The sequence below is a fragment of the Eriocheir sinensis genome, chromosome 15 (genome assembly GCF_024679095.1).
Source record: "Eriocheir sinensis breed Jianghai 21 chromosome 15, ASM2467909v1, whole genome shotgun sequence".
Lineage (NCBI taxonomy): Eukaryota > Metazoa > Arthropoda > Malacostraca > Decapoda > Varunidae > Eriocheir > Eriocheir sinensis.
In genome coordinates, this window is record NC_066523.1 from 22,403,451 (window position 1) to 22,427,354 (window position 23,904).

The following is a 23,904-nucleotide window of genomic DNA, read 5'->3' on the forward strand; positions in this document are numbered from 1 at the left end:
TATGCTACTCATAGTCATAGGTAGGCTTTTTAAGGAGCCTGGTGAATAAACTTTCCCCATTAATGGCATGGGCTAATTTTATTTTAAGTTGCTGCCCATTAGTGGCACAAGCAAATTTTATTTTAAGTGGCTGCCCTGATAAACTTCTCTTGGTTGGTCCATGCTTCCTCCTACTGTTCCTCCTGTTCCTGTTCCTAAAGTTGCTGAAGTAAGGGTTGATTGATGGTCTGGATAGCATGTAGGTAATCTTCCTTCACTCAGCAATGCTTGAAAATAAGCAGGCTGATCTATCTCTGCTATGGAAGACAGTCATTATTCTAACCCTAAACCTATCACCATCTGTGTTCTGCATGGCTCTGTTCTATCTTCCACCCTCTTTTGGTTGATCATTAACAATCTTTCCAAAACAAACTGTTCTATCCACCCCTACTGTCCTACACCAGTGACTTGACTTTGCATTAACATCTGTAAACAGAAAACCCTCTCAACAGGAATCACAGGACTCAGTTCTGGACTCTATAGAATGCTTTACCTCAGACCTTGCTATCATATCTGAATGGAGTAGAGGAAACTCAGTGTTCTTCAGTGCCCCCAAAACTCAATTTCTCCACCTGTCAAATTGACAAAATCTTCCAAACATCTATCTCCTATTCTTCGAACACTCAGCTGTCACCTTGATCTACATTAAACATTGATGGCTGATCCTTAACTCAAAACCTTAACTGGAAACTTCATATCTCATCTCTTGCTACATCAGCCTCCTCAAGGTTAGGCTTTTTGTATCATCACCAGTTTTTGCCCTTCCAGTTTTTCGTCCATACATGTACAAGGGCCTTTTCCGCCCTTGTATGGAGTACACATCTTATTTGTTGGGGAGGCTCCACACACACAGCCTGTTTAGACAGAGTAGAGTTAAAGACTTCAATAAATGCTAGGGCCATCATAGTAGTCATGATATCATGAGGGCTTACTTGCCCAGAGGTGCTGGCTTTTGGTATAATCACAAGAACCTGCTGATGCGGGACAATTCATTTCCTCCCACCATCAACAGTCGCTTCAGTACCTTTGGTTGGTTCATGTTTAACTCTAATGTCAGCTTTAGCTGTATCAGGGGTATTAGCTCTTTTTCCCAAGTTGTTCAGTCGGTCATTCACTCTAGGCATCACACTAAAACTGGGTTCACAGTGTGTGAAGTACCATTTGAAGCCAAGTTTTTTCTTAGCCAAGACCCTGAGATCATCACTATCCACATCAGTTTCATTGACTTTTTTACAGCAAGGGAGGCGGCTCAAGGACAAAAACAAAAACAGCAACAAAAAAGCCCACCAAATGCTGCTTTGGCAAAAGAAAAATGAATGAGAGGCCAAAAGAGAGGTCAATTCTGGGTGGAGAGATAACTTGATACTATAGTTACTAACTTCTTTTGAAAATATGTTGTGATACATTGAATTTACCATACCCAACGGTTATGTTTCTCGCAAGACACTCAACTCCTCCAGGACAACTCCACAAAGATAACACAAACCACTTACCACTAATACAGTAGGGGTGCCGGGCTTTCCCTGCAAGTGCCTCCCAGCGTTACAACGATAATCCTAACAGGCCTGATAGTAATACCTGTTTGTAATCACTGAAGGAGGCACTTATCTTTAGAAGGGTTTCAAAAGAAGTGGTCTCTTGAAGTTCGTCCTAGAGGAGTCCTGTAGTCCTCGAGACTAAGTATAAATCAGCACTGTCGCGAGTTAATGTGGGAGCCGTGAGCACTGAGGTGTTGTTTGCTTGAGAGCAGATGATGTAGTGGGCCGAAAGCCAACCACGTGGGTCTGAAGAGGAATTTTGAATTTCCCTCGCCAGATGGAGTGGCTTTCAATCGGTTAAATTATCCTTGCTCTTTAATTATAATTCCGCAAGGGCAATTATTTATTATTTCATGAAAGGAAACACTGAACTATTGTTATTTCTTTCATGGTAAATGTGTTTAGTCTTCAGGCAGTGAATAAGGTGATTCTGTCTCAGTCTGGGAGCCGATGAGCGAAGTATGTAAGTACCATCCAAGGCTTATTTGAGCTCAGACGATACTCTTAGTTGGCTTGAACTCTCGGCCCGAGACTAGTTCTATAAGGGAAATAGTTAATTTGACTAATCCCCTGGTTAACTGACCTAATTCCTAACACATTCCCCAGAGGAGATTGCGATTCCCCAAATCGCAATTAACCGTCTAGAGTAATTATTTATTCAATTATTTATTTATTTAAAGAAAAGAAATGGGGACTAATCTTAGTAAGAGGAAAAGAGTGAAATGCAACTAAGGGGGATTGAGATCATTGCACATCTCATCCAAATAGACTTGCCCTTACCCTATCCTCACCTTGTAGGAAGGTGTAGCATTTTTACTATTCATCCTCACCTGGGAAGGTGTAGCATATTTTTTAATCAATCCTCACCTGGAAGGTGTAGCATATTTTTTAATCAATCCTCACCTGGAAGGTGTAGCATATTTTTTAATCAATCCTCACCTGGAAGGTGTAGCATATTTTTTAATCCTCACCTGGAAGGTGCAGCATATTTTTTAATCCTCACCTGGAAGGTGCAGCATATTTTTTAATCCTCACCTGGAAGGTGCAGCATATTTTTTGATCAATCCTCACCTGGAAGGTGTAGCATATTTTTTAATCCTCACCTGGAAGGTGCAGCATATTTTTTAATCCTCACCTGGAAGGTGCAGCATATTTTTTGATCAATCCTCACCTGGAAGGTGTAGCATATTTTTTAATCAATCCTCACCTGGAAGGTGTAGCATATTTTTTAATCAATCCTCACCTGGAAGGTGTAGCATATTTTTTAATCAATCCTCACCTGGAAGAGAAACCACAACAATTTTCAATCAATCCCTCCCACCTGGAAGGTTTTTAATTTTTTTCAATCCTCTCCTGGGGGGTTTAGCATATTTTAATCAATCCTCACCTGGAAGGTGTAGCATATTTTTTAATCAATCCTCACCTGGAAGGTGTAGCATATTTTTTAATCAATCCTCACCTGGAAGGTGTAGCATATTTTTTAATCAATCCTCACCTGGAAGGTGTAGCATATTTTTTAATCAATCCTCACCTGGAAGGTGTAGCATATTTTTTAATCCTCACCTGGAAGGTGTAGCATATTTTTTAATCAATCCTCACCTGGAAGGTGTAGCATATTTTTTACCCTGATAATTCTAACTACTACCCAAAATTAATTCTAAAGTCTTCAGCCTTAGTAGGTGAAGTACTGAAACAACCAAGATATTTACAAGTTATCTAAATTATCCCTAAGTATTTTGTTAAACCACTCTGTAGCCTTCCTTTTGGGCCGAGGCGCCCCGACACGATCACCGCCACTCTGGGTGGGGTCGGCATTATTGTGGGAGGCCCCCTTGTTATATACCAAACCTCTACCCGGATGAGTTATTGTGAGCTCCAGTGGATAAAGGTTACATATAGAATGAAATTCTACTGCTCCAATACCTTGTTTGACCTTGACTGTTTTTACTTTATTGTCCAATCCCTTAATAATTTGCAAGACAGTGCCCATTAACCAGAAGGGTCTGGGTTTATTTAAAGCTTCAATCAGAACTATATCTCCTATTTTAATTTTGTTTTCTCAAGTTGACTGATATAGGTTTCTGCTATGTTCTCTTAAGGCTTAAGCTGAGTAGATAACTCTCATACCACAACTTTTTAAAGCTTTCTAATACTTCTTGCACTTCAAGAGTCTTTTCTAAAGAGGGCTGGCTCTGGTCACCGACCCACACTTCCTCATCCCCCCTCAATACGAGAGATGGGTTCCCATCAAGTTTCAAGGAGTTAGGTGTTATAAACTCCAAGCTTTCTGAACTGGATCAGTAGGTCAAGGGTCTAGAATTTATGGTCAACTGAATGCTTGACAAGGATGTTTACATTTCAAAGTATGTCAACTTGGCCCTTCCGACTACTTTATACAAACAATTCTTGAGCACCCTTATTAACCTTTCCCAAGCAGAGCCTACCCATGCTGAATATAAGGGAATTCTCACATGCTTGATGTTAATTCTCTCCAGTTCTTCTTGAACTTCTTTAGATTGTAGGGAGTTTTCTAAAATGTTGCCACCTTTTAAGAAGGCTTTGGCATTATCACTGTACAGGTAATGGGGAATAGAATATAGGTTACAAAATCTATGAAAGGCTAACAGAAAATTCTTTGTTGACATGTCAGGTAATAATTCAAAGTGAACAGCTCTAATATTAAGACAAGTGAATACCAAAACATAAACCTTGACTGACTGATCACTAAGTTCATCTTTGACCCAGAAATGGCCAGTATAATCTACCCCGACATGTTGAAAAGGTTTAACCCTTTCATTGCTAAGCGTTCACAACGAGACTATCCCCTCAGGCGCGCTCGGGCACCCCAGGAGGGGAAGGTGATCTCTTTTAACCGCTATATCTCAAAAACTATTCATCACAGCTACAAAACAAAAACACCATTGGAAAGAGGAGGCCAAGATCTATAAGATTCAGTTATGTAAGCCTCTCCTGCGAACGTCCAGGCATGTTCAGGTTGTTTTTTTTTTTGCTGTGAGTGCGACTGGTGCTCGCAGCGAGCTTTTAGTACATTGGGGAGGCGGTGGCTGAGTCGTCAGAGTAACGGCCCCGTGTTCAGGAGGACGCGAGTTCAATCCCCGCCCAGTGCCACCAACCTGGGATTTTTCAGCCGCCGCCGAGTGGCTTAAAACTACCCACATGCTGTCCAGAAGACCACCTATCAACCCGGACTCTAGATTCTATGATCAAAGATGAGCTCTGGGAGGGCAGCATGAGCCAATGCAAGATGGCGCCACTATAAATACTCGCCTGCGCCAGAACGGGCTGGGCCGACCATCAGGACCCACCGGAAAGAAGCCTTGGACCGACCATCAGGATCCACCGGGAAGAAGCCTACCGGCGCAATAGGCCGCAATGTGAAAAAAAAAAAAAAAAAAAAAAAAACCCAGCAAGTGACGCTAGTGCTCACTCTTTTAACCTCTGTATCTCAAAAACTATTCATCACAGCTGAAAAACAAAAACACCATTGGAAAGAGGAGGCCAATATCTATACAATTCAGTAATGTAAGCCTCTCCTGCAAAAGTACAGGCACGTTCAGGGGGTGTTAACGATTTTTAAGTGTTTACTTTTTAAGTTGTATATTTAATGTTTAATGTAGCGTGTTACGTTTAAGTTTAAGGCGCGAACTGTTATCTAATGTGTATATCATAATATACATGTGTATGTATGACTGTACGTGTGGCGACACCCGGTCGGTGTCGCACAACAGGATGTCTAACAACACGTCGTGCTTTTGGCCGTGGGAAGCTGTGATGAACTGACACTAGGATCAGCAAATGATGACTTTCATCAACAGTCATCTACCGGAACCCACACCCTTCCGGACCAACTACAAGCAAATAAAACGGGCGAACAACGCGGAGAAGGGAGAGAAGACGGGTGACGGGCAGGCGAGCGGTGCTCTGCCGCCCCGCGCCCTGCAGCGGTGTGGCTGTCTCTGATTTCGTGCGTCTCGCTCACGTAAACTGTAAACCTTATGTAGTACAACTGTTAATATAGTTAAAATACATTTGGTATTTGTATCAACCTGAGAGAGAGAACTAAAGTGAACTAAAGTGAACTTATAACGCTACCGCCGCCACACATCACTTAACTAAAAAGGCTATTGTGTTATCTCACCTTACTACAATCAACTTGTGAAAGCAGGCAACGGTATTCCGGACCTCACGTGAGATAACAGTTCGCGCCTTAAACTTAAACGTAACACGCTACATTAAACATTAAATATACAACTTAAAAAGTAAACACTTAAAAATCATTAACAAAAGTGGTGGCAGCGGTGGGATATGCTCTCGGGTGCGGCTGTGTGCTGACTCGACTCACTGGGGCAGGAAAAGCCGCGCGCTGATGTCAGCGTATGCTTGCTGTGTCCGATACCGTTCACTGGCCCCACACACTGTCACTGAAGCTACGTTTGAGAGAGAGATATAACAATTCGGAGTAGTTCGTAACCACGCTGCACATCATTTATGTTAATAACTTTTGAACGTTACTTTCTTTTAACGTGGTTAACGATGAGGCGGCCACCAGCCACCATGCATTTTATGTTATGTTATATTAGAGATAAGACCTATAGAACACTTCGGAGAGGTCCGTAAACCGCTGTTCACCACTTTTGTTAACGATTTTTAAGTGTTTACTTTTTAAGTTGTATATTTAATGTTTAATGTAGCGTGTTACGTTTAAGTTTAAGGCGCGAACTGTTATCTCACGTGAGGTCCGGAATACCGTTGCCTGCTTTCACAAGTTGATTGTAGTAAGGTGAGATAACACAATAGCCTTTTTAGTTAAGTGATGTGTGGCGGCGGTAGCGTTATAAGTTCACTTTAGTTCACTTTAGTTCTCTCTCTCAGGTTGATACAAATACCAAATGTATTTTAACTATATTAACAGTTGTACTACATAAGGTTTACAGTTTACGTGAGCGAGACGCGAAATCAGAGACAGCCACACCGCTGCAGGGCGGGGCTGCAGAGCACCGCTCACCTGCCCGTCACCGTCTTCTCTCTCCCTTCTCCGCGTTGTTCGCCCGTTTTATTTGCTTGTAGTTGGTCCGGAAGGGTGTGGGTTCCGGTTGATGACTGTTGATGAAAGTCATCATTTGCTGATCCTAGTGTCAGTTCATCACAGCTTCCCACGGCCAAAAGCACGACGTGTTGTTAGACATCCTGTTGTGCGACACCGACCGGGTGTCGCCACACGTACAGTCATACATACACATGTATATTATGATATACACATTACATCGGTGTTGCCTGTGAAGACGTACATTTATACGTGCGCGACGGTCAGCCGTAAGGCAACTACTGTAGATCTCTTGATGATGGGGTTCTGGCAGGGCAGTATTGCAAACTGCAAAATTTACAACTATTTGGTCAAGATATCAGTCAGGTGATAGGTGAAGCTATGCAAAAATGTCGCTATATTGGTCAACAATTAACATCCACCAGTTGCTCGTCCGTAGATTTGCCGCGCTGGGCTGTCATGATTTTCCACCAAATTTAGTGAAGGACCCACTCAATTGGCAATCCTGTGTTGTGAGAATTAGTGTTGGAACACTCTCATACATGGGAGATTTGAGTGCGGCTGGAGCTCACAGCGAGCATTTAGCGCCACCAGCAAATACGCCTAACGCCCGGTGCAAGCGTTTAGCAATGAAAGGGTTAATTAGGTTAATGTGATGCTTAGGCATATCTGTGAATTTTGGGTACTTAAATGCCAAGGCAATATACTTTTTACATACATTACAAGAGCTTAGAGTGCTCTTGACTGCCATCCTACTCTTAGGGATCCAGTACCCTTGTTCCCTTAAATAATTCAAGGTAGTTCCAATGCCTAAATGTTGCATTTTGTTATGACAGTCATTTATTATCAATGTAGTTAACCTGTGCTCCTTAGGGAGTAACACAGGGTGATGTATGTCATACTTGAAGTATTGACACTTACTTACCCTGCCTTTGGACCTTATAATGCCTCTTTCATCTAGAAATAAGTTGAGGTTAGATACCAGAGGAGGAATATTTTTCTCATTTGCATTATTTGGATTGTTCAAGAAATTCAGTTCATTCTGGAAACACTCAGTTTGAGCCACCTTTACCCAATACTCTAAGGCTTTCTTTTTAGGATCACAATCCTTTATTTTATTTAGAAATTTATATAGGTAAGCTGTGCACCTCAACAAGCCCTCAAAGGAAGAGTATTTATTTATATTTATTACTCCTGTATTTACTTTAGGCGGTTGAGAGGTACAAGCAGTGTATATTTTGCCTTTTTGAGAAGGCGCTATGCTCAACAAAGGGTATTGAGGCCACAGTTGGTAATCATTAGTAAGCCACTGTGGTCCCTCCAGCCAGAACTTCATTTTATCTAAATATTTGCTATAAGATAACCCTTTGGTTAGCATATCTGCTGGGTTCTCTTCAGTGTGTACATAGTGGTATGCTACAGGTAACTTGAATTTCTTACTTATTTCAGTCTTCAGGCCATCAGCTTCTAACACTATTTTTCAAGAATTTGGATTTTATTTTAGTATCCTTAGTTAGGAGCCAATTTAGCACCACCTGAGCATCCACACAGATATTTATAAATTGAATTTGGATGTGTTGGTAAGCCTCTAAAATTGTAGGTAAGCATTTGAAAGCAAATATCACACCCATGAGCTCTAGAGTGGGGTTTGCTGTGTTCATTTCTCTTATTTAATGGAGCTACCTTAGACTTAGAGTGTAGGTATGTACTTCTACCCTCTCCATCTACAGCGTAGGCTACAAAGCCATACGCTTCAGCGGAACTGTCACAAAAAATATGTAGCTCATATGTGTTTAGCTCGTTTAGAGCTTGTCTAGGAAATGACACTTCTGACAGCATCTCCAAGTCTCTACTTAATTTTTTTCATCTCAGTACAGATCTCTTCAGGAAGGGGTTCGTCCCAGCCTACTTCTAGTTTCCATATTTTTCTCATTAATAATTTTCCTCTTATGGTTACAGGTAGAGCCAAATTCAAAGGATCAGATAGTTTGGAAGTTTGAGAAAGGACTTGTCTCTTTGTGTTTGCTTCAGGATTTATTTTTGCTCAGGGAACCTTGCTGAACATTATATCTGTACCCTAGCACCTTTTCTTCTTCGCTGGAGTGTTCTACTAATCTTCCATCACTTTCCATCTGTTCTCTCGATTCAGTTGAATTGGAATTCCAAGATCTTAAGGTAAATCCGCCTGCCTTCATTCTCTCCTATGCCAGATTATATAATTCCTTCATTTCTTTAATTTCATTTCCTGTTACCAATAGATTATCTACATAAAAATGATTTGCCAATATTTTGCTTAATTTGTCATCAGGAAATGAACTTGCATGATGTTTCATCACATAGTGCAAGATGAATGGGGAAGAGGTGAACCCAAACACTATGGTCTTGAACCTGTAGGTGACCAGTTTGTTGCCTCTTTTCCAAAAGAAGCAAAACCTATTTTGGTCTACTTCATTTTTTAATTTAATCATCAAAAAGGCTTGTTTTACATCCCTGAGCATGACTGATTTATTGGTGCGAAAATAGAAAAGTAATTGAAAAATGTTATTCATTAAATCTACACTCGGGTAGGCAGCCTCATTAAGAGAAGGTAATTCCTTCTTGGCTTTTAAAGAACAATTGAACACAGGTCTTATTTTAGTTGTTACTTGTTCTTCCATTTTGATGACAGGTCTATGAGGTATCCAAATCTTTTGATTATACTGAGAAGGGTTTACTTCAATTTCTTCTATTATGCCGTCAGCCAGCTGTTGGTCAAATACAGCTTGATACTTTTCTAGTAACCCCTTTCTTTTTAAGTGGTCCAGAGTTCGGTCCAGCACGTTAAGTGCAACAGAATGATTTGAAGGAACAGAATCTATTTTGTCTGAATACCATGGCAACTCAACATCATAATGACCCTCTTTGAAAGTAATACCATCTTCAAACTGCTTTATTTGTTCGCTTTCTAGGGACACTAGGTCTTGATCAGTGGTTTTAATTCCTAAGGACTCGAGACTAAAAAGATGTTCCAGTCCATTGTCCACTTCTGTGTCCTCTAGAAGGTGTTCAAGTGGGTTGAAATATGATTTTATAGGGTCCAAAACTGCATTAACCATTGTTTTAGTTTTGTTGCATAGGTTTTTCTCATCCTTTTTTGTTAGGAGATGCATAACAAATTGCTGTTCTGCTGGACTCATAAAGTTAAATACATTTCCAATGGGAGCTACTTTGTTGTGCATAACTAAACATTTACCTCCTAATTTCTCTTGCCAGGACACTGATGACATAGACCGTGGTATGTCAATGCCTAGCAACATATCAACTTGGATAGTTTCATGGTTCTTGGCCTCATAGAAGTGTTCATCCAACAATTTTATGTTATTTTCCTTGAATTTGCATATGACTGCGTTCATCCCTGGAATGTAAAAATTAATGTCCAAGGTCTTGTCCACCAATAAGGGAACAAAAGTGAATCGATTTTCTAATTGAATCCCTGTAGCCATTTGTTTGAAGCTTTTTGTTTCTGCACCAATGTAGGTTCCAACATCGCAATCTAGGGAAAACAATTTATTCACATCTGGGCAAAGGTCTTTGGCAGCGGTTTCCGAAATATATGATCTTTGGCTTCCGGTATCAACAAGGTACCTAACCTTTCTACTCTTTCTGCCATTCTTTAAAGTTAAAGTCATCGTTGGCAGCAATTGGCAAGAGTCGAAACTTCTTTGAGCCAGGCACAAGCTTATATTTGTCTTAATTTGAGGTTTAGCTTTATCTTTCTTGTCGGCCGAGGGACACAAGGGTGTAATATGTTCTTTGGACCGACAGACTCTGCATTGGCATCTAAGTTTACCCTGTTTTCCATAACAGTTGTTCTCATCGTGCCCCGAACCAGCACACCTGGTACACATAGATAATTCTTTTAGTCGGGCAATTTTGGCTTCTAAGTTGGTAAAGTTCGTGCATTGGCCCAAAGAATGCCCACCAGCCCCACATAACTTACAAGTTAATTCTGTGGAGAATGATTTGTAATTCTGGAGTGTACCCTTTGGGGCTTGGTTTTCTCTGGCCTTCATTGGCGGTTTGTTTTCAACTGAGGAGGGCTTATTGTTGCCTTTATTAAAATTCTTAGGCTTTACAGAACAAGTTTTACTCAGAGTGGTGAGAACTCTGATAATTTTCAAAGATTTCAGTTGTGGTGGGGTAATTATTAGATAGAAGATGAATGAATTCCCTTTTTACTGTTGCTGGCAGTTTGTCAAAGATGATATGGCTGATAAGGGAATGACCAGCCGAGTCTGGTTCCAGAAAGTTAAAGCCATGTGCCTTTAACTCGGCTAAATAGGCCCTTATCTCATTTATGAAAATCTTGGTGGAAGTATATTCAGGGTCAAACGAAGAGCTAGGATAAGATTTCATTATATTCTTGTAAGTTTCATCAATAATGAATTCTTTGTCTAAAAATTCTTTCTCCAGCATTTGGATGGCTGTTTTGTAATTAGCATCCGTTATGGATAAATGTTTCACTACTGAGAGAGCATAATCTCTCACATAGCCAATTAAATAGGCTAGTTTGGTAGCATCAGTCAGATGCTTTCTAGTCCCAATCACATTATTAAATTGGTTTAAAAAGGTGTTAAAAGCAAACTTGTCCTTCTCCTTTCCCAAAAATGTTCCACAATTCAATGGAGGAGGCTTACCTTCACTAAAATTCATCTGTGACATAAATTGCATAAGATTCTGTGAAGTAATATAACTTTGAGCACCTCTTAAATCCTGATCCTTATTTAGCTCAACATACTGATCTAATTCTATTTCAATCTGTAGTGAGAAATTCATTTGATCTTCCAACTCTGCGGCATAGTAAGTTTCATCCTTACTTTCAAGGTCTGTTTGATCTATTGTAATGCCCCGGGCTTTTATTTTCTCTTTTTCTATTTTCCTACACGTCCTCTGCATGTATCGAAACACACAAGAAATTAATCAAGACAAAGTGAGGGTATTCCCCGGCTGCCTGGGATTGAACCCGCGACCAGCGTGACGGGAGAGCCACTCCTTACCGAGTCGGCCAAAGAGGTACCCCACTGGCTAAGTGGGTTATGGGAGGCTCATTCATCAGGCCGTCGCCGCACTACACGGCTTTCCCCCCTATGTAGATTAATTTCTGTGTGTTGACAATGTCCCTTTGAGACATAACTCCACAATGTCCCTTTGAGACATACCTCCAATATTCCCATTTTCTATCAACCTCGGAGCATGGGCCATCCTACCTGTTACCCCTTCGGGGAAACTCAACAGAACTGCAGGAGAGGATGCCCACCGCTATGCCACCACTGTAATGCCCTAGGCTTTTATTTTCTCTTTTTCTATTTTCCTACACATCCTCTGCGTGTATCGAAACACACGAGAAATTAATCAAGACAAAGTGAGGGTATTCCCTGGCTGCCTGGGATTGAACCCGCGACCAGCGTGACGGGAGAGCCACTCCTTACCGAGTCAGCCAAAGAGGTACCCCACTGGCTAAGTGGGTTATGGGAGGCTCGTTCATCAGACCGTCGCCGCACTACACTATTACTTTATTTATTCTGTCATCATAGTGTCTCACTTGTACCATTTCTAATTCTATTTTATTGGCCAAGCTCTTGCTTAGGGAGGGTGTCAAGGAATCTGTTTGAGTTAATTCTTTCAATTGCTTAAGAAAGAGTGTTATTTTTCTTTTAAAGATTCCCCTGCTCCTTCTCAGGGTCTTAATTATCTCTTGGGAACAGAGTCTTTAACTACTCCTTGGGTGGCTGCTTCCTCAGGGTTTAGTTTTGAATCCATTGTGGCAAATATAGAAGCAAGCTCGATATTGAAATAAACAATCTGAAAGGGTTTGATTAATAGAGGTGGTTTCAATTAAAAGGGCAATTATAAAAAAAAGACCCCTAACTGTACAAGGAGGCAGTCCCGGACCAGCTTGTTGGCCTTAATTGCCACTAGCTATTCAGCTGAATAATGCTTCGGGCATCCGGGAAACAACTATACTGCTGGTGTTCAAGGGCGTATTTTAAAACCACCCAAGACTGCATCCCCGTAGTACATACCTCACCAAACCAGGTCCTCGCAAGTGAACAACACCCCTGTGATACCGAGGGTAGTTGAGGAGGAAGGGTCTAAGTACCATTAAGCTACTCATAACACCCGATCTCTGAACCCGTTTGCTAGAACCAACTCGCGATCCCAACTCCCAAACCGAGACAGATCACGTATACGTAAGAAAAACCAAACAGTAACACTTTCATCTTAACTTTATACTGCCTCAGGGGATGAACTAACAAGGCTGTACTCGTTGCTAAATTCAACTGAATCTAGCAAAGAGCAGCTGGTAGTTACTCACTTTCTTTTGAAAATATTAGCACTTCTTTTGAAAATATTAGCACTTCTTTTGAAAATATGTTGTGATACAGTGAATTTACCGTACCCAACAGTTATGTTTCTCGCAAGACACTCAACTCCTCCAGGACAACTCCACAAAGATAACACAAACCACTTACCACTAATACAGCAGGAGTGCTGGGCTTTCCCTTCAAGCGCCTCCCAGCGTTACAACGATAATCCTAACAGGCCTGATAGTAATACCTGTTTGTAATCACTGTAGGAGGGCACTTATCTTTAGAAGGGTCTCTTGAAGTTCATCCTAGAGGAGTCCTGTAGTCCTCGAGACTAAGTATAAATCAGCACTGTCGCGAGTTAATGTGGGAGCCGCGAGCGCTGAGGTGTTGAATGCTTGAGAGCAGATGATGTAGTGGGCCGAAAGCCAACCACGTGGGTCTGAAGAGGAATTTTGAATTTCCCTCGCCAGATGGCGTGGCTTTCGATCTGTTAAATTATCCTTGCTCTTTAATTATAATTCCGCAAGGGCAATTATTTATTATTTCATGAAAGGAAACACTGAACTATTGTTATTCCTTTCATGGTAAATGTGTTTAGTCTTCAGGCAGTGAATAAGGTGATTCTGTCTCAGTCTGGGAGCCGATGAGCGAAGTATGTAAGTACCATCCAAGGCTTATTTGAGCTCAGACGATACTCTTAGTTGGCTTGAACTCTCGGCCCGAGACTAGTTCCATAAGGGAAATAGTTAATTTGTCTAATCCCCTGGTTAACTGACCTAATTCCTAACAATACTCTCCTCTTCAAAGAGTTCAAGATGTAGGCCGGAGAAAATATGGATGAACGAAGGCTGTTTACCAACAGAAGGGATAAAAGAATGAAGATGTTGGTTAACTCTTGCATAAGGGATTTGGATAGAATAGGGATGAGCAAGAATAGAAAGTCGTGTGCAGCGGGGCTGCGGGAGGGGGGGTGGCATGCAGTTAACAAGTTCAGAAGATCAGTCAGCATGCAAGTATTGATAGATAATAAAGAAATGGAACATTGCAGTGGAATTCAAGAGGTACAGACGCCCCCTGCTGTTCACGGCCTCACTGTTCAAGGATTCGCTTATACATGGGTAGGGTATTTATGACACCCCCCGCCGAACGTGGATGAAAACTTGCATATACGCAGTCTGTAGCGCCCAGCTCGAATGTTGCACAATGTAAACAAAGAAACCTTCCCTGGGGCTGGATCTTGGACTGGATGTACGGGACTGTCTCTTTCTAAAGGAAACTACTTATTTTTGCTTTCTGAACATCAAAATTCGATTTAACCCTTTCAATACGATGACGCCTACGTAGGCGTCATATTTCTATTCTGTTTCTTCTTCTATTGAGTTGTCCCGTACTTTGTGTTGGTTACTAAGTAAAGACGGCGTATGCTGTCCTTGAAATCCTATTGCTCCTCCCACCATCCTTGTTCCCACCAATCACAAAAAATGAGCTACAGTATGCGCCGCCTTCTTCCCGCCTTGTGTCTAAAATTAGGAAGTCTCATTGGCTCTCTCTCTCTCTCTCTATCTCTCTCTCTCTCCCAGACACCAAGGTGCCAACACCACCACTCCTTGCCTTTCGACGTGACCGTGACATGTTGACTGAAAATTAGCAGCATAATATACGGAGGCGACAAGCAGATACATGCCGGCTCAGGTTTCCCGTGCACGGTAGCGCGCGGCCGAGCACGCCGTATATCAGCCAGGCGGGCTTTTTGAACATCCGGCGCGAAGGGGTTAAGTGTCATATTCATGCATGGAAGGCCGCAGTGCTATTCGTACTACGTATTTCCCCGTGGGTCTGACGTTTGGCTGACAGGATCATGGTGGTTAAGAACCACAGTTATCCGTAGTGAAAACTCATTAATCTGGGACATAGAAAACGTAATTAATAAAACTGGAATAACTTTACATCTCTTTCCCTCCCAAATGAACATTACAATGTTAAAGAAAGCAAAATACCGTATTTTGCGGGATATAGCGCGCACCTTTTTCACATAAAAAATGCCTGAAAGTTTAGCCCTGCGCGTTATACACTGAATGTACAAATTTTTAATGATTTATTTTCTTCTTTGGGGTGTTTTTAAGGGTCCGTTTTTCATCTTATCCAATAACAACTGCAAACTTACCTTTATTATTGTTTATGATCCTTCATAGTCCATAGCTGTCTTATAATATGTTACCATAGAATACAGGGCGATCAAATAACTACTATACAAAAATTTAATCGTAGAGACATACCTCCAACTCTCCCATTTTCTATTACCCTCGGAGAGCATGGGCCATCCTACCTGCTATCCCTTCGGGGAAACTCAACAGAACTGCAGGATAGGATGCCCACCGCTATGCCACCACTGTCATGCCCCGGGAGCTTATTTTTATGTTTCCTTTATTTTCCAACATGTCCTCTGTGTGTATCGAAACACACGAGAAATTAATCAAGATCAGGGTATTCGCCAGCTGCCTGGGATTGAACCCGCGACCCGCGTAACAGGAGAGCCACTCCTTACCGAGTCGGCCAAAGAGGTACCCCACTGGCTAAGTGGGTTATGGTTGGCTTGTTCATCAGGCATAGTCGCTGCACTACAATTATGATATCAGAAGCTGTGCATCATCAGTATGTACGAGGAGATATTTCGCGCAACACCGGCCTGGCCACCATTTGCATTGTTTGAAAACCACACAATCACATCCATACAACAAACAGCTGCATGCCCTGTGTTACCAGAACCGAGTGAATTGTGTCTTGCTTAGTTGTCTGTCATAACCTACGAGTGATGGTGGGAATAATATGCTTATTATGATATCAGAAGCTGTGCATCATCAGGATGTACGGGGATGTATTTCTCACAACACCAGCTCAGCCGCCATTTTCATTGCTTTACTCAAGGATACTTGTCAATTCAAGCAGTACAGATTACACCAAAAATATATAAATTTCGGGAAACTGTATATCGTCAATGTTCTTTAACCCGTTCATATTTCTGAGCATTTTAAGAACTTTTTCTTCCAAAATTGTTGTCTTAAAGTTTGGGGTGCGCGTTATACGCCGCGAAATACGGTAATCCTTAAGTATGATACACATAGATGCTTTTCGGGTCTTTAAAGCTTGGCTATGCTGTCCCCTCACTAATAACGATATTCAGTTAAAGTTATTGTTAAAACCGTTTTAATTAGGGATGTTTTATGCAATAGTTATGGGTCAGGAAACAGAATATACTATGTGCTAAGTACGATGATCTGGCAACACTGGTGTACCTGGAGCAAAACAAACAACTTGTTTGTTTTGCTCTGTCGCGACCGCCATCTTGTTTGAAACAGGATGGCGGCCCTCGGCGAGGACAGTGAGGCCATGAACCTTTATGCACTCACTCTTGCATACTGGGCGGGTCAGGGCTTTAAATAACACTACTAACCATCAGATCAGACAATTAAGATCACCAGGAGAGCGGAAATAGTAGCTTAAACACAAGATATATCCAGAAAAAAAGAGCCTACATTACCCCTTGCCTGGACATGTGTTAAATTATTACAGTCCATATTTAATTTGTGATTTATGTGTATGTGAAACTATATAACAATGCCTAGAAATGCCTTAGAAATCCATTTTTTTATTAGGTCGAGATGGTAGAACAAAACCCTATTTTCCCTATTTGATTATAGTCCCGTCGATCGCGGATTCGCGGATCATGGGAATCTCGCGGAACTAAATAACCGTGAACAGCAGGGGGCTTCTGTAGAAGACTGCTAGTAAGAGGGGGGGAGGGGGAAGCTGATAAAAGAAGATCCCATAAGAATAGCAGCCCAATGATTTGGTCTTCCCCATTACCTTATCCTAAATGCAACTCTGCCTGGCTGCCATCACCATGAATAGAAAACAGGAAAGAAAAGATAAAAAAGGAAGTTCATGGTGCATATCCCTTGATAGTGCTGTCTCAAATTAGTGTCACCCCTGAGGTCCATGGATATCACTAAAATTACACTTTTTATGAGATTTTCATGTTGGATGTTTGCGAGGTCTCCATGAGCAAGTGGAGTAAGATTTGATTACTTTTCGAGGAAAGGTCTTCCCAAAATTTTCAAGGTGTCATATGGAACTGCAGACAAATATTAATGTGCTAAATGTTGGTGTGAAAACTTTTCCCTCTGTTTGGAGCATTTTGTCAGCAGCAGTTACATCACTCAAAAGACCCCATTGGATATGATACTGCTACTCCTCCTAAAATGATGGACATCAAACCATATACCCTGTATAACATAAGTTTCCATGGAACCTAATAAAATTCTTTAATGAAAAAGTTTCTGTCATCCATATTTTGCATATTAGGTGAAACTACTGGTAAATGAGTACAGTTTTTAACCCCTAACGGATGGGTGACATACTGGAACGTCATGAGCGCAGTGGGTTAGGTGTCCGGGCGACGTACTGGTATGTCATGGAGATTTCAGCGTGATTTTGAGCTCTTGGGCAATCTGTGATTGTCTAGGTCTATAATGCACCAAATGGGAGTATATTGAACCTTACATGTGGTGTCTATACGGAAATATTGAGTCCGCCTCGTTCGAATGTTTGCATCATAGCCTTAGCCTCTGCCAAGAAAAATACGAGCGAGATGATTTTTTTTTATTTTTTTATATTTTTTATAGTGACATGTTATTACTGTCTACATAATCAGTAGTAGTAATCATAATTATCAGAATAAAATGGTTTATGACAATCAGTGTACTGCATATAGCTGATGCTGAGCTAAAGACAAGACCGTGCGTAGGCAATGGAACAAGGGTTGCCTGGGTCTCCCACGCAGGCTGTGAAAAATACTTTATTTCATCACATCACTGTGACAAAACAAAGATGCCTAGGAAACTAGTTGTTCCTGCACAATGCAGGAGAAGGATTGAAGTAAACTATGACCTTTTCTATTTTTTTTTTTTTTTTCCTTCAGTAGTTTTCATATAATTTGTAGTGGGAAACATGTGATTTTCAGCAAAAAAGGCCCGTACGGCGTGCACGGCTGGTGTCAAACCCGTCCGGACTGTAGGGGTTAAATATCACCTCAAGTTTTGACAGTACTGAGATAGGTGTAATGCAACTCATTTTTTCTATCCAGAGATGCACTGAGATACATGCATTTGTTGCATTTTTGTTTAGTAAGAGAGTCCATTGTTATGTTTTTCATGCACACTTATGTAGGAGCAGTTTAAAAGGCCATGGAGAATAAGGAGATGAACGATGATAATCCATGGCAATATCCGGCAGCTACTATGCAATACAGACAAAACTGCCCATTACTGCAAAGTCTCCAGTCTTCATTATTTTCAAGCAAGAAAAGCAATTATCAAACTAACCCCTTCACTACGGCCGGGCCAAAACAGCGCCCCGCGCCGTATCCGAGATCGCCGCGCGCACCAACTTTCAAATGGCGCTATTGAATATAACAAGCTTTCAGCCATAAACTCAACACAGTCATCATGTATTATATATATATATATATATATATATATATATATATATATATATATATATATATATATATATATATATATATATATATTTTTTTTTACGTCGTTGCCTTTTACGCCGGTAGGCATCTTCCTGGTGGGGCCTGATGGTCGGCCCAAGGCTTCTTCCAGGTGGGGCCTGATGGTTGGCCCAGCCCGTTCTGGCGCAGGCGAGTGTTTATAGTGGCGCCATCTTGCATTGGCTCATGCTGCCCCCCGGAACTCGTTCCTGATTCGCTTGGACAACTTCCTCTAGAGTCCGGGTTGATGGGTGGTCTTCAGGACAGCATGTGGGTAGTTTTAAGCCACTCGGCGGTGACTGAAAAATCCGAGTGGTAGCGTGGGAATTCGAACCCGCGTCGTCCATCACGCGGTGAATGTGGGTCCAGTACGCTACCAGTTCAGCCACCGCCTACCCTAAAACATAATATATGAAAACATGCAGAATTAAATGGTGCACATAAAGAAACTCACTACGGCCGGGCCAAAACAGCGCCCCGCGCCATATCCAGGATCGCCGCGCACGCCAAATTTCAAATGTCGCTATTGAATATAACAAGCTTTCAGCCATAAACTCAACACAATCATCATGTATTATATATGAAAACATGCAGAATTAAATGGTGCACATAAAGAAACTCACTACGGCCGGGCCAAAACAATGCCCCGTGCCGTATCCAGGATCACCGCGCACGCCAAATTTCAAATGTTACTATTGAATATAACAAGTTTTCAGCCATAAACTCAACATAATCATCATGTATTATATGCAAAAACATGCAGAATTAAATGATGCACATAAAGAAGCATAAATCAGTTGATAATTTTGAGATGTAAGCATAAATATAAAGATAAAAAAACTCGTATATTGGTTACAGCAAGCCAGGACGCAGTATGCGCATCCTCGGATATGGTACGGGGCACGCAAGGACGCAGTATACGCATCCTCGTGTTAAAGGGGTTTAAATAATCAAAGTCAGCCTAATTCATTGCAACCTAATGGTCAGCTTTTCCATCATGCTTGTTAAAACTTTCACTCATCCTTGTTTCTTCTATCACAGTCAGTCAAATACTTTGTCTGAATTCCACTTCTTGCTGAATCTCCAGATTTTATAATAATAGGCTCAGATGCTGAAGGGAAAATCAGTAGTGATGGACTGCTAGAGCACCCTGATAATGACAGTTATGCCAAGAAAAATATAAAACAAAAGTACAGAATTGAGGTAAAGTCTGTCCAGATCTGCCAACTTTGAGCCAATAGTATTTTTTCCCACTAATTATTCACTTAACACTTTATGAACATTTATTTTTTACCAATCGCATGTGAAATCAAAGAGAGCACACTATATATAATTTGTTTTCTAATCTTTCCTGAGAAACTGATGTATGTTTATTAGTTCTGTACACAAATAATGTAAAGATTGGGAACATAACAAAACTTATGTAGTAAACCATTTGTCAGCTTTTTATTTAAAAAGATACTGCAGAAAACATCATCCATGAGGACAAGATAAAATTATTTGCCAATGGCAATAGAAAGTAGTGTAAGAATCAGTGGATAGAGAAATGTAGGAATGCTTTGCACTGTGTCAAAGAGGTTTTTATCGCATTTTCAGCAGCCTAAACTGTACTCAGAAAATCATAGGACTCATTATGCTCTTTTTATTCTCATTGTTGTACATTCACATGGTAGGATGAGTTGGGGAGGGATCGTACATGTAGATGTAATGTACAAACGGTCCCGGGAGCTTATTTATGAAATTAGGGAAATTAGTGACTAATCAGCTGAGTAAGAAAACAGAGGTGCACAGCTGACACCCGCCATTTCCGCCCTATTCCACACGCTGTACTTACAAGGTTTGTTTTTTAATTTTGTGCATGTCTGATGTAATATTTTGCCACTAATTTATGGCTTCTGGTGCTCACAAATATCCCAGGAGTGCAATGGTAAGGTACTGGATACCAAGATATGTCTATATGTGATGATATGACAAAGATGAAGTGAAGTCCTCCCATAGGGAAATGCGGTGGTGGTTGTTTATATTTAAATGGCATGCTATGGACATATCGTACAGCTCGGATTTTAAACATACGGAACGTCCACAAACATTTTTATGTTGTTTGTGTGTTGTAGGCTACTTGTTTAGAAAAAGGGCAAATATGATACACCAAAGTAATCTATGATACTGCAACCTATCTCATAGGCAATTTAAAGATTCTGCTGCCAATCTTCATAGTGTTTTCATTGTGAGCTTTTTGTGTTCAATTCCAGATCAAGAACAGTGAAGGATACCCTATGGTAACTCTTTGTGCTGTAGCAAAGCCTTTCAATAGCATAAAATATTGTTAAATTTAATTTTAATGATCTTCAGTAACTTAAAATAAATCTTCCATATATTGAATATCAACCTACATTACTTTATCATCCTGTAAGGATTAACATGATCACTCCTTTTATTAGGTTTAAGCTTTGTGGTGAGTAGGATGATATAATGTGATTCAAACCATTTGATACTGAACATTTTTGTGCTTTTAGGATAATAAAAGAATAAATAACCTCTCACTTTGTATTTCAACATACAGTGTTTTGTACATATCTATTTATGTTGCCCATCACTTTAAAATCATCATTTGGGCTCATATAATGAAATGTGGTGGCAAATTGGTAATTTACTTAATTGCTTTTTGGGGGGGGGACCTATATGCCTGTACGGATCGACCACAACTGTGGACGGTCCGTACACTTTTATTTATTTTTTTCTTACATCATTTTCACCCACTAATATTGTGATGCCAAAACTGTGCCTCACATACAATATAGCCAAATGATTATGTTTTATAGTAATCACTTCAAATTTATGTAATTCACTCTTTTTATACGATTATTTGAAAATAAAATGTACGATCCCTCCCCAGCTCACCCTATTCTTATGATATATGTTCCAGATTGCTTTGACAAAATTAAATAGAATTTAATGGTGTACTGCATATTTAATGCAAAAACAATGGATACGTTATATCCAGAGGTGGGCAAGTGCGGTACTTAGTGCGGTAGTACCGCATCACAAAAAAAGTACTGCACTACCACACTACTGCAAAATCTACTGATTTTTCAGTACCACGCCCACCTCTGGTTATATCCTTTCCTTGCTTATTCTTCTGTACACTCACATTATGTTTATATAGCATTTTTATTTTCCAGACTTGGCTGCATAGTTTTGTCTCACTGTTCACTGATGTCTGCAAAAAATGCAGCTATCATCTGCACAACCATATGCCCCCAACATGGAGGGAGTTTCGGACTCTGGATCCCTTTCATGAGGAATGCAAGCCTTGAGGCTTTTTTATGAAAAGTTCTACTGCAGTACCCATCATCTGATGAGAGAAAATAGCTAAATGATAATTGCTAGGATCCAATTAAAGAAATTAAGTTTGTCCTTTAAATTGCTTTGTATATTTTGAAATACCAGTAAGTTTCTCATCGACTTGTATAGAACTTAAATACATACATCATACATTATATACTACTCATTTTAACCGTTTTTTTATTCTATCATATATTGCACTCGAGCCTTGAAATGCAAGGCTCTTTGATCAGTTACTGTTCCACACATTGTATTATTGGCATTCCTGCTTTCTTTACTGAGTTTGAGTCTTTATCACTTCGGTGTTTCATTGGGATATTATAATTTGTTGCATGAATATATAAAATCTTGATAGTGATCCACATAAATTTTTTATTCCTAAAGTAATCTTTCTCTAGCACATCCTTTTCACTGTGCTACCATTTCAGTCTTTCGTTCAGACCAATCTATTGTTCCTGTGGAAACAACATGTATCTACTTTCCAAATTACATTCCATATATGGGCTTTTCACTATAATGTCAACTAAAATTTCTTCACCAAACAATCTATTTCTGCTGTTCTCTTAATTTCCACAGGGAATTCTTCTGTGAGTATTTATTTTACAATTCCTTACACAAGGACACAGTAATATGTATGGAGTATGTCGGAGGCCATTTGGCCCATAAGCAGCTCCTATGAGCCAGTTCTTCACCTACATTATGCTGGCAAGATGTAGGTTGCTCATTTGTGACTTTTAATTATATCAGCACTAACCACAGTGCAGCAAAGTTTGCTCCATTAATCCACAACGACCTGGCAGGTCGCATATCCACCTGAACCCTTCTTACTACAGTGCTTGCAGGTCTGCCGCATGGGGATGTAGTGGAGCATGTGGTGGACGGTGGTGTCTTACCGCTCAGCATGAGTTGGGATAGATGCTCTCTGTCCCTGCTTCAGTAGGGAGATATGTGAAACAGGGGAGCTACTGGTGGGCCTGGAGACTACTGCCTTGGTACCTTTAATGAAACTAATGAGCTCCATTAATTTAATGTCTGAATACTTATAATTAAATGTCATGAGTCCCTTTCAATAAATGTCTGAGTTCATCTAAAAGTGCCTATAATTTATTGACTGAATCACTTTTTATTAAATGTCTTGAGTGCCTTTAATTATATGTCTGAGTCCATTTAATTAAATTATTATTTACTTATATATTATTAATTTTATCTGTTATTTTTTATTTATTTATCTATTTATATTATATTATATTCTTGCATATCAGTTTTATAATATTCAAGTTTATGAATTTTAAGTCCCCCCCCCAGAAAAAAATGGAGCAAAGGTTCCTGCTTTGTAATTTTTAACATTAAAAAGGTCACAAAGTAATTTGGGCATAAGTTTTCCCTGTTTTCTATAATTTTTGACATAAAAAAGTCACCTAAGAAATTAGGAAGAGGATTTTTTTTTTTTTTTTTTTTTTTTTTCACTGTCAGCATGTGAATCAATCAAATACATAATCACAATCACATATCACTATCATATATACCATACAACAATAATCATAATTAGGGCTATATAAACGCGCAAAAGATCCCATGCGAGATAAGCGTTAGGACTCGCATCTCTGGCATTGAGCCCGCATGGAATACTACATACTAAATGTCGGCCCCCAGATCACTATTTTCCTTCCATCCCACACTAATTTCACTCATATCAGCATATAGTACAACTATTTAGCCGTGATGTAGGGAGCAGCTTGGGGCAGTGGTATATCGGCCACCAGGGCAGTCGAGGGGCAGGTTACCCCGCCATACAAGTTCCCATCCTGTAGTCCGTCTCACACAGCAGGCCGTGGATGGTTTTTCGGGGTGGGCTGAGTGGAGAGATGGACACCTCTCTCACTCAACTCCAACTCGCTGCCTTTCTTGCATCCTGCTGCTCGTGTCCTGACTAGCCCGCCTCACACAGCAGGCCGTGGGTGGTGTGTGGGTCGGGGGCTGAGTGGAGAGATGGACACCTCTCTGACCAGCCCG

At 40.6% G+C, this 23,904-nt stretch overlaps 1 protein-coding gene and 1 long non-coding RNA gene across 7 annotated transcripts in view; one reads left to right on the plus strand and one right to left on the minus strand.

Moving 5' to 3' along the window:
- The window catches only part of LOC126999052 (mediator of RNA polymerase II transcription subunit 27-like), a 126,467-nt gene extending 104,421 nt beyond the window's left edge, over window positions 1-22,046 (plus strand). For all 6 annotated transcript variants that reach the window (XM_050861433.1, XM_050861434.1, XM_050861431.1 and 3 more), the window contains one exon: window positions 21,729-22,046. In XM_050861433.1, the coding sequence (XP_050717390.1) occupies window positions 21,729-21,863 (135 nt within the window). In that variant the 3' untranslated portion in view covers window positions 21,864-22,046. The remainder of the gene's footprint in view (window positions 1-21,728) is intronic.
- LOC126999054 (uncharacterized) lies at window positions 1,815-3,537 on the minus strand. The gene is made up of 3 exons (XR_007753112.1): window positions 2,965-3,537; window positions 2,749-2,856; window positions 1,815-2,516 (listed from the first exon to the last, which is right to left on the minus strand). It is a non-coding gene; the product is annotated as an uncharacterized LOC126999054 (long non-coding RNA).
- Window positions 22,047-23,904: the final 1,858 nt, after the last annotated feature.